The sequence below is a fragment of the Chiroxiphia lanceolata genome, chromosome 1 (genome assembly GCF_009829145.1).
Source record: "Chiroxiphia lanceolata isolate bChiLan1 chromosome 1, bChiLan1.pri, whole genome shotgun sequence".
Taxonomy (NCBI): Eukaryota; Metazoa; Chordata; class Aves; order Passeriformes; family Pipridae; genus Chiroxiphia; species Chiroxiphia lanceolata.
This window is the reverse complement of record NC_045637.1, coordinates 151,295,488-151,315,504: the sequence shown is the minus strand read 5'-3', so window position 1 is coordinate 151,315,504 and position 20,017 is coordinate 151,295,488. Positions and strand designations below refer to the sequence as shown.

At 48.5% G+C, this 20,017-nt stretch overlaps 1 protein-coding gene across 2 annotated transcripts; it reads right to left on the bottom strand.

The window, feature by feature from the left end:
* Positions 1–1,214: 1,214 nt before the first annotated feature.
* LOC116789551 (solute carrier family 22 member 13-like) lies at positions 1,215–17,160 on the bottom strand. Of its 2 annotated transcripts, XM_032694746.1 has the most exons (11): positions 17,053–17,160; positions 7,877–8,130; positions 6,463–6,566; positions 5,501–5,655; positions 5,216–5,384; positions 4,749–4,869; positions 4,042–4,136; positions 3,314–3,528; positions 2,459–2,567; positions 2,102–2,312; positions 1,215–1,973 (listed from the first exon to the last, which is right to left on the bottom strand). In XM_032694746.1, the coding sequence occupies exons 2-11, from the start codon at positions 8,123–8,125 to the stop codon at positions 1,890–1,892; spliced, it is 1,512 nt and encodes a 503-aa protein (XP_032550637.1). In that variant the 5' UTR covers positions 8,126–8,130; positions 17,053–17,160; the 3' UTR covers positions 1,215–1,889. The 2 variants fall into 2 exon arrangements, with proteins under 2 accessions (XP_032550637.1, XP_032549798.1); XM_032693907.1 differs by lacking the exon at positions 17,053–17,160 and having other exon boundaries at positions 7,877–9,879.
* Between the last annotated feature and the right edge of the window lie 2,857 nt (positions 17,161–20,017).

Here is a 20,017-nt window from a genome sequence, read left to right as displayed (position 1 = left end):
TCTCCTTTCACCTGATCCTATGCCGGAAAACCGCAGGTCTATGAGCAGAGCAAAGTTTGCAGAAAGGGACCCAGCAGGGAATGACTGAGGAGGTGAGGAGATGAGCATTTGAGCTGCTCTTCTGAGTCTGGGCAAGGAGTCGTAGAATCATAAGTTCACTTATGTTGGAAAAGACTCTTAAGGCCATTGAGACCAGCCATCAACCCAGCACTGACAGGTCCACCGCTAAACCACATCCCTAAGTGACACATCTACATGTCTTTTAGATACCTCTAGGGTTTTTGACTCCACCATTGCCCTGGACAGCCCATTCCAGTGCTTGACAACCCTTTTGAAGAAAACTTTTTTCCTAATATCCAATCTAAACCTCCCTTGACACAACTTGAGACCACTTCCTCTTGTCCTGTTACTTGGGAGAAGTGATTGACCCTTTCCTTGCTACATCCTCCTTTCAGGTAGTTGTAGGGAGCAATAAGGTGCCCTCTCAGCCTCCTTTTCTCCAGGCTGAGCCCCCCCAGCTCCCTCAGCTGCTCCTCATCAGATCTGTGCTCCGGACCCTTCCCAGCTCTGTTGCTCTTCAGTGCCAAAGCTCAGGTCTTGGAAACGCCCCATCTCCAGCTCTGACCAGGTTACATGTGACTCTGGGGTGATTTTGTGCACCAAAACCAAGACACAAAATGAAAATCACCTTCGGGCACATCTGGCCTGTACTTGGGACACCCTGGCCTTCAAAACACCACTTACTACAGCACAAAGTGATAGAAACGAAAGGATGCATCAAACCCGTGTGACAAGACTCCTTCTTCAACCAAGAGTAGTGATGTTGTTTGAGGAGATGACTTCATGAAAGACTCCAAATATGTTCTCTGCTTGAAAACAAGTTAGTACAGGAGAGGAGCTCACTATTCTCTTTCTTTTCATGGCCATAGATGACACTAAAAAGTCACGACTCAGCTGTCATCAGCCAACCAAGCTCACTATTAAAGGCTAACCATGATAAGGAAAGCTGCCCAGATGCCCACACATTTTAATTGACATCGAATTGCAGTGTAATCCACACAATTCAGAAAGCTTCCACAGCTGCTAGTAGAGAAAATAAATACAGGTTGTTAGTCAGAAGACTTTGAAAAAAGAAAAAAGTCCTTATTGGACTCAGTCATTCTGCTTTAACACTCTGCTTCTGCATTGTTTGTGGCTGATGGAAACAAAACACATTTCCATCTGCGTGCTAAATTACAGACTTAACGATTTCTGTGTAGAAAACACTCCAGAGCCAAGAGCAGTTACAAAGGCCAACTGTGAAACAAAAAAAAAAAGAGTCAACGCCATTTATTATTCACATATTGCATTACAAGTGTCTCTTATCAAACTCAGAGCATAATTTATATTATTCATGTAGAAACTCAACTTCAACACCACATAGAAAGAAAAGCTAAATACGTGTGTGACGGGGTTTCAGTGACATCCTGATCAAACGTGGGGGCTCGGCCAGCGAGGAGGTGCCGGCCCAGGCCGTTAGTGCAGGAGGGACACAGCCCGGCGCCCGCTTGCCCAGTACAACCACTCTGCTGGCGATTCTTTATTGCTGTAAAACACGACAGGGATGGTTCCACGGGTACCAGTTTGCGAAGGACCGGGAAAACACGTCGGGAGGACTCTCTGCGCAGCCAGGCATGGCAGAACTGGGCTTGAGGAACAGTCTGAAGCGCGTGTTTCCCAAACACAGGGTGACACAGATCTCCTCTCCCTCTGACCACGGATATTGTGTTCATCATCTGAAAGACCAGTTTCCAGGCAGCAGTGCCTCCCTGGCCTGCTTCAAGAAAGACTGAATCTGACTAGACCATTAGTGTGTGCCTGTCCAATCATGGCTTGATTTCTGAGCACCTTCAGTTGTTCTTCTCCAAGTCTGCTTCATCCTCTCTGGTGTCGCTCTTAGAAAACTCTCTTAGAACCTCTCCAGTCTTCTCTTTCTGAAGAGAAGAAAGAAAGAGGAAGAGTCAATACGATTTTCATCCTGGTTTCTGGTATTTTTTCCTTTACCTTAAATTTGCACCTTTGGATGTTTTTTTTCCTTAAATTCTGAGCTCCTTGTACCCACCTCAGCTGGGGTTTTGCCCTTCCCTGTGTCATCTGGCAGGCTGACGCCACGAGTCTCAGGCAGCATGATGCAGGACAGTGACACAAGCAGGGGGATGCTCCCGAAGACGGCCATGGGGATGGCCCGGTGATACTGGTCCAGGGGGATGATCAGCGGGGCCAGGATCCCGGCCACCCTCGCCATGGTGGAGCACAGCCCCATGCCGCTCTGCCTGTGGGAGCGAGGGGCAGTGGGAGATGTGGGCAGGGATCAGCATCCCCTGGGACTGAGGGCGGCTGTGGGGACAGCTGGGCTCTTGTCCCATCCCCAACCACCAGCCATGGCAGAGGGAAGCTCAGATGTTTTGGGAGACCTCACCTGACGACCGTGGGGAAGAGCTCAGCGGTGTAGACGTAGGAGGCGGCGAAAGCGGTCGTGGCTGTGAACTTGCCGATGATGGCTAGGACAGTGATGGCCACGGGCTGGTCTGAGGGGAGGAGGAGACACCACCACTGTGACCTCAAAACTCTCTCCAGTATGTTTTTTTGGGACACTCCTTTCTAATGGACTTACCAAGCAAATCTTGGCAAGTTGAGGACAAAACCCAACCCTTTGGAAATTGTCTCTAGCATACCATTACCTGGAAAATATCCTCTGGAAAGCTGGCAAAGAAAATACAGATTACTCCTGAGTTCTTGGGCATTCCCTAAATCTGCAACTGATGTGAGCTACTGAGCCACCTCAGGTGTTTGGGGGAGTGCTGAGTTGGAAATACCACATCCCTGAGCTTGAAAGCATCATGCAGCCCCTCTCTTTCCTTCCCAACCTTACTCCCAGCAGCAGGGGTGAGGGTGTGGACTGCAGCAATGTGGCACAAACAGATGTGGAGGGTGGGCATTTGTTTTTTTCTGTTCATCTAAAAGAAGGGGAAAGCAGTGGATTTTAAAACACCTCTTCTGCTACACCTTTCTGCCAGGAGGTGCTGGAGGTGATGGCTGATGGACATTGCCTGCCAAGGGCCAGGAGCTTTGGAAAGATCAGGCACAGCCCTGAAGAAGAAGAAACTGAAGCTGAGGGGAACCAGCATATTGGGAATGCAGTGCCCTGGCCTGTGGCACTCAAGGCAGCTCAGCCCCTGGGAGAGAGCTGTGGCCAGCTGGGCTGGGAGGATGGGTCTAAACAAGGATAGGGATCTGTCCAGCTCTGCTCATGGGTTGGGAAGAGGTTATTCACCTTCAGGAATGCCAGTGAGGATGAGACACATCAGGCCAGACAGCATCAGGAATATGGCCTGCACTTTCTTCCTCCCAAACCACTCCAGCAGGAAAATGAGGCAAACTCGACCTGGAAACTCCACGGCCCCAAAGGCCAGCTGTGTCATGTAGATGTCCAGACCAAAACCTGTCACGTTAAGGCTCAGTCCATAGTAGACAAAGCTGTCTGCAAACCTGAAATTCAAGTAAAGTGGAATAGAACATGTCACCAGATGGTTTTATGTGGACTTAACATCAAAAATTAGGATGGTTATACCACACACAACTTATTTAAACTCTCAACAACCTCTGTTTTGCTTCTTGTCACCACCTGTGACAGTTCTGTGGGACGTAGTTACATGAGATAAAGCAGAATGGATCCCCATATGGTCAGCAACTTCTAGACTGAACCCAAAACTTCTAGGTAGGCATAAAACTACTCCGAGGCATAGGGATCACCAAAATCTGGAATTACTCAAGCCTTTCTAACAAAACCCACAAAAAGTATAATGAATAATCATCTTCTCCCCATGGCCAGGCATGGCAAATTCGGTCCAGTATGGGGAAACAGAATGACAGCAGATAAAAAAATACATGTATTTATGACCACCAAAATCACATGAAGTGAATTTACAGTACTTGTCAACTATCAATCCCTTCTTTTCTTCACCTTGAAGTATAGAAAGAGGGGAGCAGGGAATGTCTTACCAGGTACATGACATGATTAAAGTCACCTTCCGGAGGTGCTTCTTCCGAAAGAGATCGAGAAGACTTCCAGACTTGGTTTGTTTCTCAGGCTTCAACTTCAAAACAAAGAAAGTCAAAGAGTCAAAGCAGGCAAAGGTAACCCATGGCCAGCTGCTTTCCCATCTGCAGTCAATGGAAAGCCTCAGGGGGACAGGCTGGTGACCTCCACTGCTCTGGGAGGAAGGGCAAGCCCACGAGGAGCTCCTGCCTCTGTGCTCTGGGTGCCCAGCAAGGGGTTGGTGACCAAGACATTCTGTGGGATAAACATTTCCCCAGTGTAGGAGCTTTGGGGTGGACAAGGAAGTAACTCCCCTTCTGGCATTTATGCATGGAAACCCACAGACTAAACAGAGTCCACATGCTCACGACCCACACTCCTGCAACCCTCACAGGAGAAAAGCCAGGGAAGCATTTCAGTCCCTTCCGTAGCCCAAAGGGGACCCCAGAAAGCTCCAGGCTGAGCCTCAGCAGAAGTTGTGCCTCTTCCCTGACCTTGTCTGTGTCCATTGCAGCTGGAACTGGAGTCACTCCCGGTGCATCCCCAACTCATCCCCGGGGGCCATGGAAAGATGCTGCTGGGCTGAGCTCAGCTCCAGGGGCCGTGCAAGCCCAAGAGCAGAGGGAAGTCTCTGCAGACAAGCCGCGGTTCCCTGTGCCCGGACAGGTACCTGCTCCAGGAGTCCTTCCGGGAGGCTGCGCTTGTTGGTGGCCGCCGCCTTCTGCAGGAGCTTCTTGGCTTCCTCTATCCTGCCTTTTGTCACCAGCCACCGAGCTGACTCTGGGAGCACCCTGCCGAGGAGGGGAGCTCAGCACATGCTGCTCTGACCCGCAGAGTTCCCCCACAGCCCTTTTCTCTGTCACCACGTCCCGCAAGCAGTGAGCATCCCATGGGAGGGATGGGTCTAAATGCCCTACATTTAGGCTCCAAAGGCCACATTTGATGACCTGAAGCAAAGCAGCTGCTGGTCTCAGCAGTCCAGTGCCGCAGGGAGATGCGCTGAGCTCTGCAGAAGCTCCTCCAGCATCTGCACGGATGGGAAAAACCCATCCTGGTGCTGAGCTGCTGCTGCCTCCTCACTTCCACCCCTCACACCGCTGTTGTGTCTTACAGAAGCTCTGCCCAGCTCCTGCTTACCAGATGTAGAAGAAAAGGAGAAACATAGGAGCGGATCCTACAATCTCCAGCAGCCTCCAGTTGCGGATTCCATAGCTCAATCCAGCCACCATCATCATTCCGATGGGATAAGCAGCCTGAGCAATAAGCACTGACTGTGGCCGGAAGGAGACTCCAACCCACTCTGTACCTGGAAAGAAGAACAAAAGTTCGGGGTCACCCTTTCCAGAACATGTCCAGCTCTTTTTTCTTATTGTATCTTGTGAGGCCACAACTGCTGCTTCGGGGTAAGGGCATCCTACTCACCCAGGGCCACGACAGTAATCATAATTCCTGACACTGCAGCCCCCACGACAAACCTGATGGCCATGTAGACATAGAAATGGGGCACAAAGGCAGTTCCTAGACCAAACATGCCCTGGAGGAGCATGCAGATCAGAATGACTGGTCGGCGGCCGATCCTGTGGGAGAAGAGAGAAGACACAGTTGGTATCTGGAGAAACTCCGTGGGGTTAGGGAAGATCCCAGGTGGAATACCAAGTGATTTGAAAACCAGAGGAGATTTTACATCCCTGTGAACAAAGTTCCTCTATACAGCCCAAGAAATAACATGCACAAAAAGCAGCATCTTTACTTTTGAGCTGTCGCTCAAAGGCTGAGACACCAGCTGGGGCTGGACTTGTGAGTCCTGAAGGACCTCCCCACAAGGCTGTATCTACCCCTCTCTCTTTTCAACCATCAGACATCTACAGACGTGTCAGGTGGCCCCAGATACCCTTGCTCAGGCAAGGGGTTTGAATCTGTGGAGGGAGTAGTTCATGACTAGTGCAAGCACAGTCTGCACTCTCAGCTGGGCTGTCCCTGAGTGCTGGGCAATGACTCTGGGAAGGTGACTGTGGGGTGAAGTAACAGCCCCACAACTGAAGTTTGAAGGATTTGGAGTGTTGCAGAGTGTTGGGCCGTTTCCCGTGAGAGCAGTAGAGCTAATTAGATAGTTCCCATGGACACAGCCTTGAGCTGTGTGGCTGAGTGCAGGTGCCGCATTCCTGGATGTTGTTGTAAGAATATGTTTGTGTTGTGTATGGGAAAATAGAGGTGGGAGAACTGAATAAAAAAAGCTGCCTGCTGCGTTGAGCAGGCAGACATCTCTCTGGCTCTTCATCCTAGTGTGTCTCGTCATCCTAGTGTGTGTGTTGTGTGTCTTTCTTCCCCCACAGGACCAAGGCCTTTCGACAGATACTCAGCGACAGGTGACCGTGTTTCCTCACCTGTCACTTAGCACCCCAAAGAACATGGCTCCTATGAGAAGCCCAGCCATGTAGATGGACTGGGAGATGTCGTTCAGGATCGTCCTTTCACACACCAGGTCAAACTGGAGGAGGGAAACAGAGATGCTGTTTGTTTTTGACAGACCCCAGCTGCTTTCTGAGGGTGGGCATCCTGTCTGGTCCATGGTGGATCCAGGAGCTGCCCCAGCTCTCACTCCGGCCTCTGGGAGCAGAGAACCCCCTCACAGGGACATGAGCCCTCTGTGGTGTGCACACAGGGCACAAATCAGAGGTGGGACAGACACACAGGGTGCTCAGCGTGTCTCTTCATCTTGGTGCACATCTCCTGAGTGCTGGGATCTGCCCAGGCATTCCTGAGGGAGCCTCCTGCTTGGCAAGCAGAAGGCTCCCTGCAAGCAGGAGGCACCCTTAAAGGGTGACCTTGGGATAAGAGTTGTAGCAGCTCCACTTCTCTGGCTGCAAAGGCAGGATGGGGTGGAAGGAGGAGGAGAGAAGGAGAGCTGTGTTTTCTCTGGTAAAGGAGGACCAGCATAGGAATGGGAGGGGATGCAGCAGCTGCTGAGAATCCTACAGAGAAGCTGGCTGTGAAATGGATGTGGTGCTCCAGGGACACCAAGGAGCACTTGCAAATGCCAGAGGCTGGACTCTCTCCTCTGGTTGCAGCTCAGAGGAAGGTACTTGAGAGAAAGTGCTGGAGCTGGGAGGGAAAAAAGGAGGGAGAGAGGGAGGAAAGGAGGGAGGAATGAGGCAAGGTGAGAGAGAAACAGAATTCCAGAGAGGGAGAATCACAGAATCATCTAGATTGGAAAAGACCTCCAAGATCATTGAGTCCACCCTTTGATCACCCCCTTGTCAGCTAGAAGGTGGGGGATAAAGCAGAACGGAGAAGTTGGGAATGCTGACAGACAAAGCCTTTGCTCAATTGCATAGCCCATGGAATGTCTTGTTGCAGCCCTGAAAGATTCCAGAGGCCCCAAAAATATCAATGACAAGTCCTTGGAAGGTAAATGTCTTTCACAGAGAAGGTGATGTGAGTAGAGCCGGGCTGAAGAATAGGGGAAACTGTGGCAGGGACACTCAAAAGGTCCCTCCTGGCAAGATCATATGTTCAAGGGTCTGGGAAAGGGAAGAAATGGTGGGCAGAGCATGTCATGGACTCACACCCCCATTGTCACTGCCTGTGCCCTCCCTGGGCATCTACATCATGGTCTTCCTGCAAAAACCTCCCAAGGATTTCAGCTGTGATCTAAGTGATGGAGGCAAAATCCTCCAGTGCCTGGTAAATCTCAGCCTGGCTGCACCACAGCTGGCATTGGCTGACCAAACCACAGGACAGGACAAACACATCCCTTCCCTTCCATGTCCCTGTCTCATCAGAAAGGGGATTACAGACCTCGGTCAGCAGGGATGGTGGCTCTGCTGAGGGGTACACCCAGCCACTGCTGCACTTCTGCGTGGCGTTCAGGCCGTGTGCCACGATGGAGTCCAGGTCCCAGTCCACCGGGGAGTACATGGAGCACTGCTCGTACTCCCCGTCCGCATCCCGGGGCAGGGTGAGGTTCAGCTGCTCTTCCTGCGTCAGGTTGGGGCCGACGGCGCGGATCCAGCTGGTGTCACAGTGGTGGGGCACATCCAGAACCATGAACACTTGGCCAACCATTTGGAAAGGATTAAGAAGGAGCGGGAGGGAGAGCAACAGTATCAGCAGTTGCTGGTATAGCCCAAACTCCCCCAGAGCACTTATGACATCTCCGAAATCAGCCATGGTGATTACCTCTCTGGCCAGGCTGTGCTAGTGCATCTGGCTTAAATAGGCAAATATTAATGTTTAAGCTATGTCAGCACTAAACCCCTAATCCAGTGTGATAAAACAAGCACCTGTACCAGCATGTTCATCATTATGATGATATGGTGCTGTCCTCCAGGGCGTACTTTGTCACCAGCCATTTCCTCCTGTTCTTTGCTCAGGAGCAGAACAAAGAGCATTGCCACTCTTGGAGACAGCACAGCAACAGCTTGTCTTTTTCCAGCCTGGAATTTCTCACAAGGCCTCCCGAAAGCAACTGTGCTGCAGGGCAAGGTTTTTGTCTGAGACATGAAGTTGTGACCCTACAAATGAGGGGTAGTTTTCCTGAGTGGGGTGAAACAAAAGGAGTGAATTTGCTGCTCCCATTCATGGTTATATAACCCATCCTGGAGACTATAGGAAAGGGAAGCAGAAAACCACTTTTCCTCTGGACCAGGAAATATGGCTGGTAGTCAAGTAGACTTGGCCTTGACAGCTGTGTCCCAAGCTGTCTGTTTTAATTTGCCCCATGTAGAAATCCGGGTTAGTCATAAAACTAGACCTAAACTGCAACGTCTTGGGGAGAATCCTCAAATAGGTTTGGGTCAGAGAGTACCCTTAGGGAAAACAGCACATTACACACACAGACACACAGAGCACACAGGATCTGGGAAACCACACCAGCTTGGTTTTGCCTGAGGTTCCGATGTCACTTGAAAAGCAGATTGACCTGATTTCTGCTGCACATCTAAGTCGCTTCCTAGGCAAACTCCCTGAGTGGTTTGTATCTTTATTCCTGCAAACTGGATAGCTGGATTGCACTCAGTGTATGAAATTTGGTGTTTACTTTGGAAAGCTCTCCTGACTGCTTTCACCAGAGCAATAAGGACAGGTCACTGACCTGCTCACTTCAAGTCTCCTCTCAAATTCTTTGTCCTTCCTTCTCAATGCAGACAGCATGTATGAGCCTCCAGCAAAGTTACTGAGGGGTCACACAAGCCTAGATTGATGTTTCATGCCTGGGAATGGCATTGTTGTGCTTATGGAAGTGGGAAGAGGGGTAGAATACTGGATTTTAAAGCATGATCTCTCACCAGGAGAGGGAGTGTGAGATCATACTGGTTAGTGCTATTAGTGAAGGAAGGGAAGAGTAAATGCTACTTATAGAGTTGTGTAAATTCACAGCAGTGGTGTTTGTGTATCATCTGCACACACCACACTGGGCTCTGGATCCACACCCTTGAGTGAGGGGGCTTGTTATTTTTCAGAGACACCCTTTGAATTGGAGTTTGAGCTACACAACCTCCAGAAATTCCTTTTGCCCTCTGACCTTTTCATGGGATGACTTAGCCAGGGAGATCTGCTCTGGCAGATGCATTTTGACCCTGTCCTCCTCAACAGGGAGCAGGTGTCTTCTCCATCAGTGTGCAACAAGCTGAAGTTTCCAAGCTTACCCTGTTATGTGTGGGTCATGGTGTCCCCTCCTATTCCTCAGCCACCAGCATCTCCTGTAACAAAGAGGTCAGATCTTGCCTATAAAAACTCCTTGAGGTTGATCCGGATCTGAATGCAGCCTCATGTGCTAATGCAGATGTGACTCCTTAAGGCTGTTCTTCCCAACATCACCAGTCAGGCTCTTCTGAACACAGTCAACTGTGTTGACTGTGTCCCTGCTCAGAGCACTGACACTGCTTTGCAGCAGACGCACTCATTGAGCAGCTTTATTCCTCCAGCAGACCTGAGAGAGACAAGGTTATTCTGGCACTGGTGAGGCAGGAAAGGTTGGGTTTTTTTTAATTATCTTTATTTTAAAAATTAATTATTTTAACACCTTTTTTTTTACAGAGAGCTGATTAAAACACGTGCAGTCCCTATGATCTTATGACCTAAGACACGTGCAGTCCCTATGCCTATGATCATGTGTTCTCTCTTTGACCCTCTGAGGTTTCTCATGAGCTTATTTATGATTAGTATAATTGTTAACTCCTCTAATATTTATGATTAGTATAATTGCTGACTCCTCTAATATTTATGTTATGTAATATTTGTGCAAAGGGCAGTCAGGGGGAATCACAGTGCAATCACACAGGAAGAGCAGATGTAGCAATGTCACCGCACCCCAAGGCTTCAAGACACCTGGGTTCCTTGTCCTCCTCTGCCCCTCTGATCTTGGCAAGGTCATTTCACTTATCTTTGCACGTCACTGTACAATGAGGTTGATGGTGGTGACCTCTTGTGTGGAGCAACTTTGCAGTTTACAAAAGGAAAAATGCAGTGTAGGGGGGTGAGATATCATCATAATTAAGTGTAGGCGAGTCACACGGTGAAATGGTGTATGATGTTTTGGGTTGGATTCATCTCTGGATGTCTCAGTGTAGTTGCCTATGTGTGAAACAGACCCCTAAGGCCACACTGTGGTGAGTGGAGATGGATTGACACAGTTCACAGAGTCCAGAGGGCTGATCCCTTTAAGTGCAGTTTTCTGGTTTAGGGTGGGCTGAATCACTCCCCAGACTCTACTTGCTAATACTCCATTGACTCTGATGTGGGCTTAAGCATCTGCTTTACCTTGAAATGTTAATACTGCAGACACCTAAACCTAAACTTTCACCTTGCCCTGCTCAGCTTTGCCTTTCCCTATTGCATTTTACTTGTACACTTGTGGCCAAGGATTCAGTTCCTTCCTGAGACATTTTCTCTTCTCGTTCGAGTTTCTAGTTCTTATTGGCTTGTTGTTCATGGCTGTGAGCTGGCTGGACCTTTTTGGTTCTCTGTCTTCCCTCCTCCATGCAGAAATCCTTTGAGGGACCTTGGCAGCAGCAGATCCCCTCTGCAGAAGCCCCCTGGCTGCAGAGAACAGGGGGTGCTGGTTGGTCTCTACTTGGAGGTTCCTCACACTGAACCCAGTTCTTGCAATGTTCTTTTTTGAGAACTGACCACTGACTCACTCTGGCCAGGACAGAGAACTTAAATTTAGCTCCTTAAGGCATTAATAAATCAGTCTGTGCACAACTGAATTTGTCTTGTGCCAGAGGAGTGGGGCATTTCTAAACTGATTTCATTAATTTCTTTTGGTCCCGTATCAGCTAACTTGTGCTGCAGGGCTGGGTGCTTTTAACCTTTTTTTTTTGTCAACTATATAAAGAACTCCTTCTCTGAAAGGTCATCATTTAACTCATCCAAGTCCTCAGAAGAGAGACTTGCATAATCATCTTCAACTCCTGGTGTTTTTCTGCTCCTGTTCATTTTTTCAGGAGCCTCCTGGACTGGATCAAAGACATCCTGATTAAAGGTTTCAGAAACATGGCTGCTGAACATGCATGTTAAGGGAAAATTGTCTTCCTGCGTAGAGAGATGCTTGTTTCTTGAGTCTTCAGCACTGAGACCCAGTCCAAACATTTCTTCTGCTGCCTTTGGAGCCTGGCACTGTGGATCCAGCTGCTGCAGCATTGCACAGCTCTGAATCCCTTCCAGGTCTCTAATATTAATCTCATCCTGACCATCAAGAAGTGAGAGACTGGAGGTGTCCCACAGCTCCAGTGGGGCATTTGTTTCTGCTGGGATTTCCTGGAATAATTCTGAAGTATTTGGATCAAAGGAAGGTGGATTTTCTGCCTCTGAGTTTTGAAAGTCTGAATTTAGGGTTTTACTTGCTATGCTGGAAAAATCTTGTCCTCCAGAAAAGAACAAGTTATTGTCCTCCAGAAAACCCGTGTTGCCAAACTGCAGCTCAGCCTTCTTGGATAACTTTTCTGAATTGCCTGGTGAAAAAAGTATCCCATCTTCTGTCACTGTGTCCTGGACATCCAAACCCAACAGGTTCTGGGCTTCTAGTGGATGAGCACCATGATGACTTCCTACCCTGGTGAGATTTTTGCTGTGGTCAGCAGCAGGAACAAGCTCTGGAGGAGGATGTAGAGGGTTTGTTCTACCTTCTGAGGTTTCTGCAGCTTGTTTCTGATCTTCCTGTGCTGTTATGAGAGGGGGCCAACAGCTGTCCCATTGCTGCCAAACCTGACTATTTAAAGACAGTTGGTCATGAATGTCAAGTTCAGTTTTCTCGTGTTTATCATCATGTGACATGCTTGTACCAGGAGCTAACAATAGGATGTCCGTCTCCTTGCCCTCAGCAGAGTCTGAGAAACCTCCAGAGCTCTCCTGGATGTGTTTAGGGAAGACCTCCAACTTTCCTGGCTGTGGCAGCTGATCATTCCTGGAGGCCTTTTGTTTTGCTTGGCTGGAGGAGCTGAGGAGGCTCTGGGGATTTTCTGGCCCGTCATCAATATTTGTTTTTTCTGAGGATCTTGCAGGTTTTTCTGGTGGACTCTGCTTCTTCTCTGAGGAGTAACCAAACAGAGTGACAAGGGCTGACTGGGACTTTGTGGGTATCCTTTGGGTTGTTGTTTCTTTCTGGGGAGCACTGCCTTTTTCTTCAGAGCCAAAAAGGGTAATGAAGGGGTTTTTCCCGAACTTGAAACCTTTACCTGGTGTTTCTCTGCAGGCTTGACTGCTTCTGGTCTCCTTGCTCTGGGTACCAGTCTGTGACACAGGCACAGTTCTTTCCTCTGGGAGTTTCAGATCCGCTTTTTCCTCACCCACTGGGTGGCCTCCGGATTTGTCCAAGGATATATTTGGTTTGGAATATTCTGATGTCTTGGCTGGTTGCTCAGAAATGTGCAAGATGTTTTCACTAAGAACTTCCCTGGAATCTTCTGACTTGGAGTTGATGACCCCATCATGTGAGGGGCAAGTGGCACAAGTTCCTTTCAGAGGTGTGTCTGTTGATCTGGGAAAATCCTTGCCAGGTGATTTAATGTCATGCCTCAAAATATCCTCATGAGTGTTAGTTTTCAGTGGGTCACTTGTGTCCCGAGGTTCTCTTTCTTGTAGACAGGACACACCATGATCATCTGTCTTCTTTGGCAAACCAGGTGAAGAATCTCTGCTCTTTTCTGCTTTGTTTTCCTGAGTCGTGTGCTCAGCACCAGGCTCTTCCAAACACTCTGACATACTTACCTCTTTCTCTTCTTTTGTCTTCTCAAATTCTGCCCCTTTGCTCTCAATTCCAGGCAAATCACTTGTGCTGGATGGCTGCCTACTTTCCCCCGAAGTTACTGGCATCTGTTTCACAGGGAACTCCTTAGTGTTTGCCTTTGATTTGTCATTCAACGTTCCAGTGATCTCAGGTAATACACTCAGCCCTCCCAGCTCCAGGGAACCAGAAGATACATAAGAAGTCCTTGATATAACAGAGGGGGAAGGGGCTTCTTCAGCTTCACTTTCAGGGGTGTCAGTACCCTCAGCTTCACATTTTAGTTCCATATTTGTAGAGTCTCTGATTTCAGGCTCTCCTGGTACAGGGATGGGCTGTGTGCTGTTCATTCCCTCTCCAAGATGATGCTTGTCTCCTGCAGGATCCGGGGTGGTTGTGGTCAGTTTAGGCTTGTTATTTGTCATGGCAGGTGCTGTGTCTCCTTCATTGGGTGTGCTCGGAGACCCATGGACCTTGTTTTCCTTCACTGGGACCTCTGCAGCAGGGAGGGTGCAGCCCCCTGTGCCCCCCAGGCCCACCCACTTGGTGGGTTTAGTGCTTTGAGGTGTGGTGTGGGGGACAAGGGAGCCACGAGGCAGGGGCTTCACAGGCTCCAGGACTGGAGGGAAGGAGGTAGAGACAGGTCCCCTCTTCGGCTGGGCTTGGCCCTGCTGGATTGCAGCCACTCTCTGGGACACCTTTCCCCCTCTCTTCCCTTCAGGCACATCCCCATCCCCAATCTTTTCACTGCCTCTCTGTCCTCCGTTCTTGGGCCAAGAACACACTTGCTCTCTTTCCTTGGTACAGGTGATGCCAGGTAAGAATCTTCCCTTCTCCACTGCTGCCTCTGCTGCTGGATTTCCCTTCTGCCCCCTGAGCACCATCCTGCCTGCCCTGCTGCCCACAGCCTGGTAGGTTTGGAGGCTCAGTACAGGCTTTTTCCAGGAACACGCTCCGTTTCCGCCTTTTCCATCCACAGCCAACAAAGCTGTTTCTGAAGGTGGCCAGACTGTTCTGAGCTTGTTCCCTAAGAGGACAGACCTGCTGTTCAGCTCTTGCCTGCGCTCAGCCAGCTGCAGATCACGCTGTGCATTGAAGGATGAGGGTTTCTCTCCTGTTTCACTGTTTTTGGCCCTGTTACACCAGTCCTGGGGCTGTGGTCCTCCTGCTCGGTGCTCCAGCCTTTCTGTCTCACTTCTGCTTCCTGCTCCAGCCATCTGCTTGTAGTGGACTTGGCAGTAAAACACCCCATGGAGGGCAGCATAGTTTTGCAAGCTGGAAAACACACATTGGCATGGTTGTTAGTGGCTGTGTGGGAGGGAAGCTGCAGCACTGATGGACGGGTTTTCAGCAAAATTACTTTTCAGTGGGGAAGGGAGGGGAGGGTTGAAGAATGAAACCTTTCAAAAGTGGTGCTGGCTTCCTGAGCATGTGTTTGATTTTTCTTTCAAAAACCAAAACATGTGAAAAATTAAACATTTCCTTGAGATACCTCTGGGAGCTGTAGCCCAGGTTATGTGCAATCCCTTTCTCATTTACAGGCCAGGCTTCATACCAGCACTTCATCTCTCCCCCTCTATGCACAGCGTGGACTTTATGGATAAAACTGCACAAGGGCTCCCATGGTACAACAACAGCATGATGGGAGAAAGTGTCTGTAGAGCTCAGGGGTCAATAGGATGTCAAGCAGCCTCAGACTAAAGGGTTGTCTCAGTGACTGGCAAGCCCAAACCAAGCCAGCAGTGTGCCCTTGCGACAGAGAAGTCAACTATATCCTGGGCTGCACTAGCAAGAGCCTGCCAACTGGTCAAAAGAAATGACCATTCCTCTACTTTTGGCACTTGTAGGACCCCATGTGGGGCACTTTGTCCATTTTTGGGTTTCTCAGCGCAAGAAAGCCATTGATACGCTGCAAGGAACCCAGCAAAGGGCCAGTGAGGTGGTCAGGGACCTGGAACTGTGAGAGACTGACATGGTTAGTGGCTTAAACATTGTTAAGATCCCTTCTGTCCACAGTAGCAAACTGCAAAGAAACAGCTGCTCATCCAGCAGCCCACCCCTCCTGAATATGCCTCCTAATTTGAAAAGGCCTTGAGATTGAGATTGAGATGAGATGAGATGAGATGAGATGAGATGAGATGAGATGAGATGAGATGAGATGAGATGAGATGAGATGAGATGAGATGAGGGGCTGCCATTGTCCAACTATCCCAGATGCAGAAGGGCATGCCCACCTGAAGCTAGGAACTGGATTTCCAGATAAGGGAAAAGGCTGATTAAGAGGCAAATCCTTCTTATCGTGCCTATGTCCTCCCTTACATGATGACTGCAGCTGTGGAAAATGTGACACTCACACCTAACCTGAACTATTCATGTCAGACTATGGACCATAATGGGCCATGATTGATGCTGACATATTAGGCAGCTGTAACATAGAAGGTGTCAAAGGCTCATGACATGTCCTGTGATCCAGTATTGAATCATCCATTGTAAAACTCACTGCCCCAGGGGAGTACAAGGTGTTCCCACCTGAGCCTGAGTGTATAAAACTCGTGATATCTTTGAGTTTTGTGGGCTTCCCCCACCCCTGATGGATCAAGACCACCATTTCAACCAACAGGCATCGAAGCTGCAACTACCAAGTCTCATCACTGGATCCAGTGGGTGGCGACTGTATATCTTTCCAGCTTCATCCTTTCTTTCTCTTTCCTCATACATTTTCTTAAGTGTTATTTTTACGCTTTTATATTGCTGTATTACTATAGATAACAGCAACCAAAACGGCTACACAGCTGTTTTTCTTTGAAACCAAACTGTTCTGAAATAAACCCCACGTATCTATATTTACAAACAGCAATCATTCAGTGTCGTTTTGCTCTCATCTGCCCCAAGGGATCTATTAACAAGAACCAGGGTTACCCTCACCTTCTGAGGCAGGTTGTGACAGGAACGTGTGTCACCCAAGGAGATGACACAGAGCTGGGTTAGCCAGGACTTACCACAAAGGATTAAGAGGGAGAAACTACTTTCTGTGTTTATTTGATGGGAAGTTCTACAGAAGACAGAGCTGGAGTGCTCTTGGAGGTGGACAGTGACAGGAGGAGAGGCAGTGGGAACAAGTTGGAACATGGGAAATGGTGATGAGATACAAGAAAAAACCATTTTCACTGGTGGTCAATTCTTCAAAGAGGGGCCCCAGCTGAAAGACTGTGTAACCTCCATCCTTGGAGCCATGCACACCTTTCCTGGATGTGTTCCTGTGCTACCTGGCTTCCTTGGACCTGCAGAAGGTTGGGTGGAGACTTCCAGAGGTACTTTCCAGCCTACTTGACTCGATGTGGTGCTTAGGGACATGGTTAAGTGGTGGACCTGGCAGTGTTAAGTTAATGATTGGACTCAATGGTCTTATAGGTCTTTTCCAACCTTAATATTTCTATGACTTTAAGAATATGAGGCACCCAAATGACTCCTCCAGTTAAATTCTATATCGGTATTCCCAAACTGTAAATATTTATTGAAGTTTCAGCTCACCCTTGCCCCACCAACCGTGCAGATTCCTGATCCACGGGTGTCTACAATCTTTAGATAAGCAGTCTTCAGACTAGTGATGGAGAGGCAGATTGTATCAGGGAAACTGCCTGCCCTTTCTCATTTCCTAAATCGTGTCCTACTGGAATTACCCTTGGACAAATGTGATGGAAACTGCTTGGGCACCCCTTAAAAATAAATGCACCTGGGTCCTACCACTCACCTCAGCTTCCTCCCGCAGACCTGGCAGCAGAAACACGAGCGGTGCACACAGACCCCGTCAATGACAACCCGCTCCATGGAGTAGATGGGCTTCAGGCAGAAGGCACACATTTCTTTCAACATGGGCTGAAGAAGGAGAAACTGAAGTTAAATAACTGAATTGTGACCACCTGAAGATGTATCTGCAGGCCAATTTACTGAATCTTCTGCTGGGTTGCATTTTCTTGCTGTTCCTTTGCAGATCTGTTGTGAGAGTTCAGCTTCGTGTCTGACTCAATTTATTTGTCATCTTGGATAAGTCAATGTTAATTTTCAGTCAGGACAGAAAGACAGAACACTGCTGGACTCCCAATAAGAAAAATTATTCAATTGTTTGAGAGCAAATGATTCATTCAGTTGAATAATTTAAAAACCTTGAGTGAAGTAAGAAATGTTCTTCAGAGCCCCTGACTCAAAAACTCTGGCTGTTCAGCTCCTGGAATCTCTGATATCATGTGGCTGCTCACACTGACACATAATCCAAACACTAGAAAGACAACAGATACCAGCATTAAAGCTCCCACAGGTCCACAAACCTGGTGCTTTACTCCAGCATGTTCACTCTCTGGACTGTGTTTTATGCCATGACCTGATTCCTCAAACACTTCTTTATGTGAAAAGCCCAGGGAATCTCTCTGGAAAGCATTGCCAGTGCCATCTATATTAGTGGAGAGAGAAAGGGAATAAAGGATCTTGGACATCAGCCCAGCTCCAGAAATAGCTCCAGGTACTCTGCATGGTCAAGTGACCCGGAGGATGCAGGAGGCAATGTCGGTGTCTCTGTGCACTCCTTCTCACTGTGGTGCAAAGCAGAGGCTCGGGTTACCTGGTGAGTTAATCTGCAAGCCAGGTCTGTCCAAAGCCCCAGAAGGAGCACGGGTGAGCCCAACCTAACTCTGACAGGTAAGTGTCAGAGTGCTGACACTCCCTCTCAGCAGGGCTCTGATGTGAGGGGGTAATTTGCCACAGTTCTGCTGGTGCCCTCTGATCCCTCTGGCTTTTTTCTCCACATGGTCTCACCCTTGTTTGCTGTGTTGTCAGATCAGAGAAAAGTTTACTTTCTGCTCTCATGTGGAGTGGGCTGATGGCCAAATTTTGGCTTTGACCAGATGAAACAGCTTGTCCAGTGAAGCTCTAGAAGCTCCATCCCTGGAAATGTTCAAGGACAAGTTGGGTGAGACCCTGAGCAAAGTGGTCTAGTGGAAGATATCCCTGTCCATGGCAGGAGGACTGGATGAGATGGTCTTTAAAGTTCCTTCTAACCCAAACTATTCTATTATTTTGTGACTCTATAAAACAGGAAAGGTGTTTCTGTATCTCAAGAGACGAGTTGACAAGGGAGTAAGAACCCTTTTTTTTTTTTTTTTAACAGACACCTGTTAGTTGTGTCTGATCAACTGTTTTTTAATTACCTTCATTTTGGTTGAACGTGCAGGTAAGGTCACGTCACCTTGACAACACTTTCATGAAGTGAAAACAACACTTTCAAGAAGAGTTTAACATCTTCGGTTTTCTTCCTTCTCTCCAGAGGGAAGCATACAAAACAATCCCCTGTCTTCCCTTCAGTCTGAAATGATCCTAGCATACCTCTGCTGTTCCACTCCTCTACAGAGAGGATACCATAGGTCTGTAAGTGAATACATGTGTAATAGGTGCCCAAACTCCCAGCATACTCAGTGGAGGGCCAGTTAAGGGAATCTAGAGGGTGAGATATCTACCCTAAAACAGGCCCATATAGTTGTACAAAATCAGTCAGTTTGGAAGATGAATTTCACCAGTATTACTGCAGAACTGTGCTGATGCCAGTGGGAGGGCAGTGTTGATGAAGGTGAAGCAGAAATATGCCCCTGTGCAAATGTAATACAGAGACTTCAAGAGGAAAATGGTGGCAGAAACCAGATGGAAAGTTAATAGATGTGTCCAAGAGAAATGGAAACTCTGCACCTTTGGCATGGATGTCATTCCACTGGAGGAAATGAGCAGGTTCTTTGGCAGAGAACAGTGACTGGTGACGGGCAGCTGCATGAATGCGGCATCATCTGTGATGCAGCAAAATGCCAGTGCTGGTGATAATAATTCTCAGCCAAGGAATCAGCTTTGCTGTATGTGACAGTAGAGATCACAGTTACATGTAGGCACCCTGGCAGGCACTTCCTCTGACAGTGACAAGCTCTCACACAGCACAAGGGTCTGTGCCCTGGCAGAGAAGAGAGTAGCTATCAACATGTGTGTGTTGTATAAGAAAGAAATGCTTTCCTTTAACCATGACAGAGGAAGGAAGCAGAGCCATTTAGCAAAAAGCAAGGTCTCTCCCCTCTCAGGTGGGAATGAATGTATGTACTCCTGGAGTGTGTTTCCAAAGCAGGGTAATCTTTCATAGGGGACACAGGTCCCTTTCACCACGGGATTTGTTTTCAATGCTCACTGTCTGATGCATGGAAAATATTCTTGCTCTTCACAGGTATATTTGCCAGCCCCAGGAATAAGCCCTCCTAATGGTTTGGAAGATAGAGAGGTGACCAGCAGCAATTGAATGGCACTGTGGGCAAGGAGATTATCTTAAGGCTTCTGTGAAGAGCAGAGTGTTCCTGGAAGGCTCTTCCAACACACTGTTGATTACTGCAGTGCTGAAAGTTGCAGCTGGCTCATGGCTTATCAGTTGTAGGCTTTTTTTTTTTTTCCCTTGGGTGAATTAAAACCTTTATATAGTAGGAAGAGTCAGCCTGGAAATGCTTGTGTTATTGATGGTGAAAGGTCTGGAGCACAAGCCTTATGAGGAGTGATTGAGAGATATGGGCTTGTTTAGCCTGGGGAAAAGGAGGCTCAGGGGGGACCTTCTTGCTCTCTACAGCTCCCTGACAGGAGGTTGTACCAGGTGGGGATCAGTCTCTTCTTCCAGGCAGGAAGGAGAGTGATAGGACCAGAGG

Excerpts from the sequence above, each read along its gene's own strand:
- LOC116789551 (XM_032693907.1), bottom strand. The coding sequence starts at position 8,248 with ATGGCTGATTTCGGAGATGTCATAAGTGCTCTGGGGGAGTTTGGGCTA. Across the intron at positions 5,656-6,462 it reads TTTGGGGTGCTAAGTGACAG|GATCGGCCGCCGACCAGTCA; the intron begins GTGAGGAAACAC and ends CTTCTCCCACAG. Across the intron at positions 3,529-4,041 it reads TTAATCATGTCATGTACCTG|GTTTGCAGACAGCTTTGTCT; the intron begins GTAAGACATTCC and ends CTTGAATTTCAG.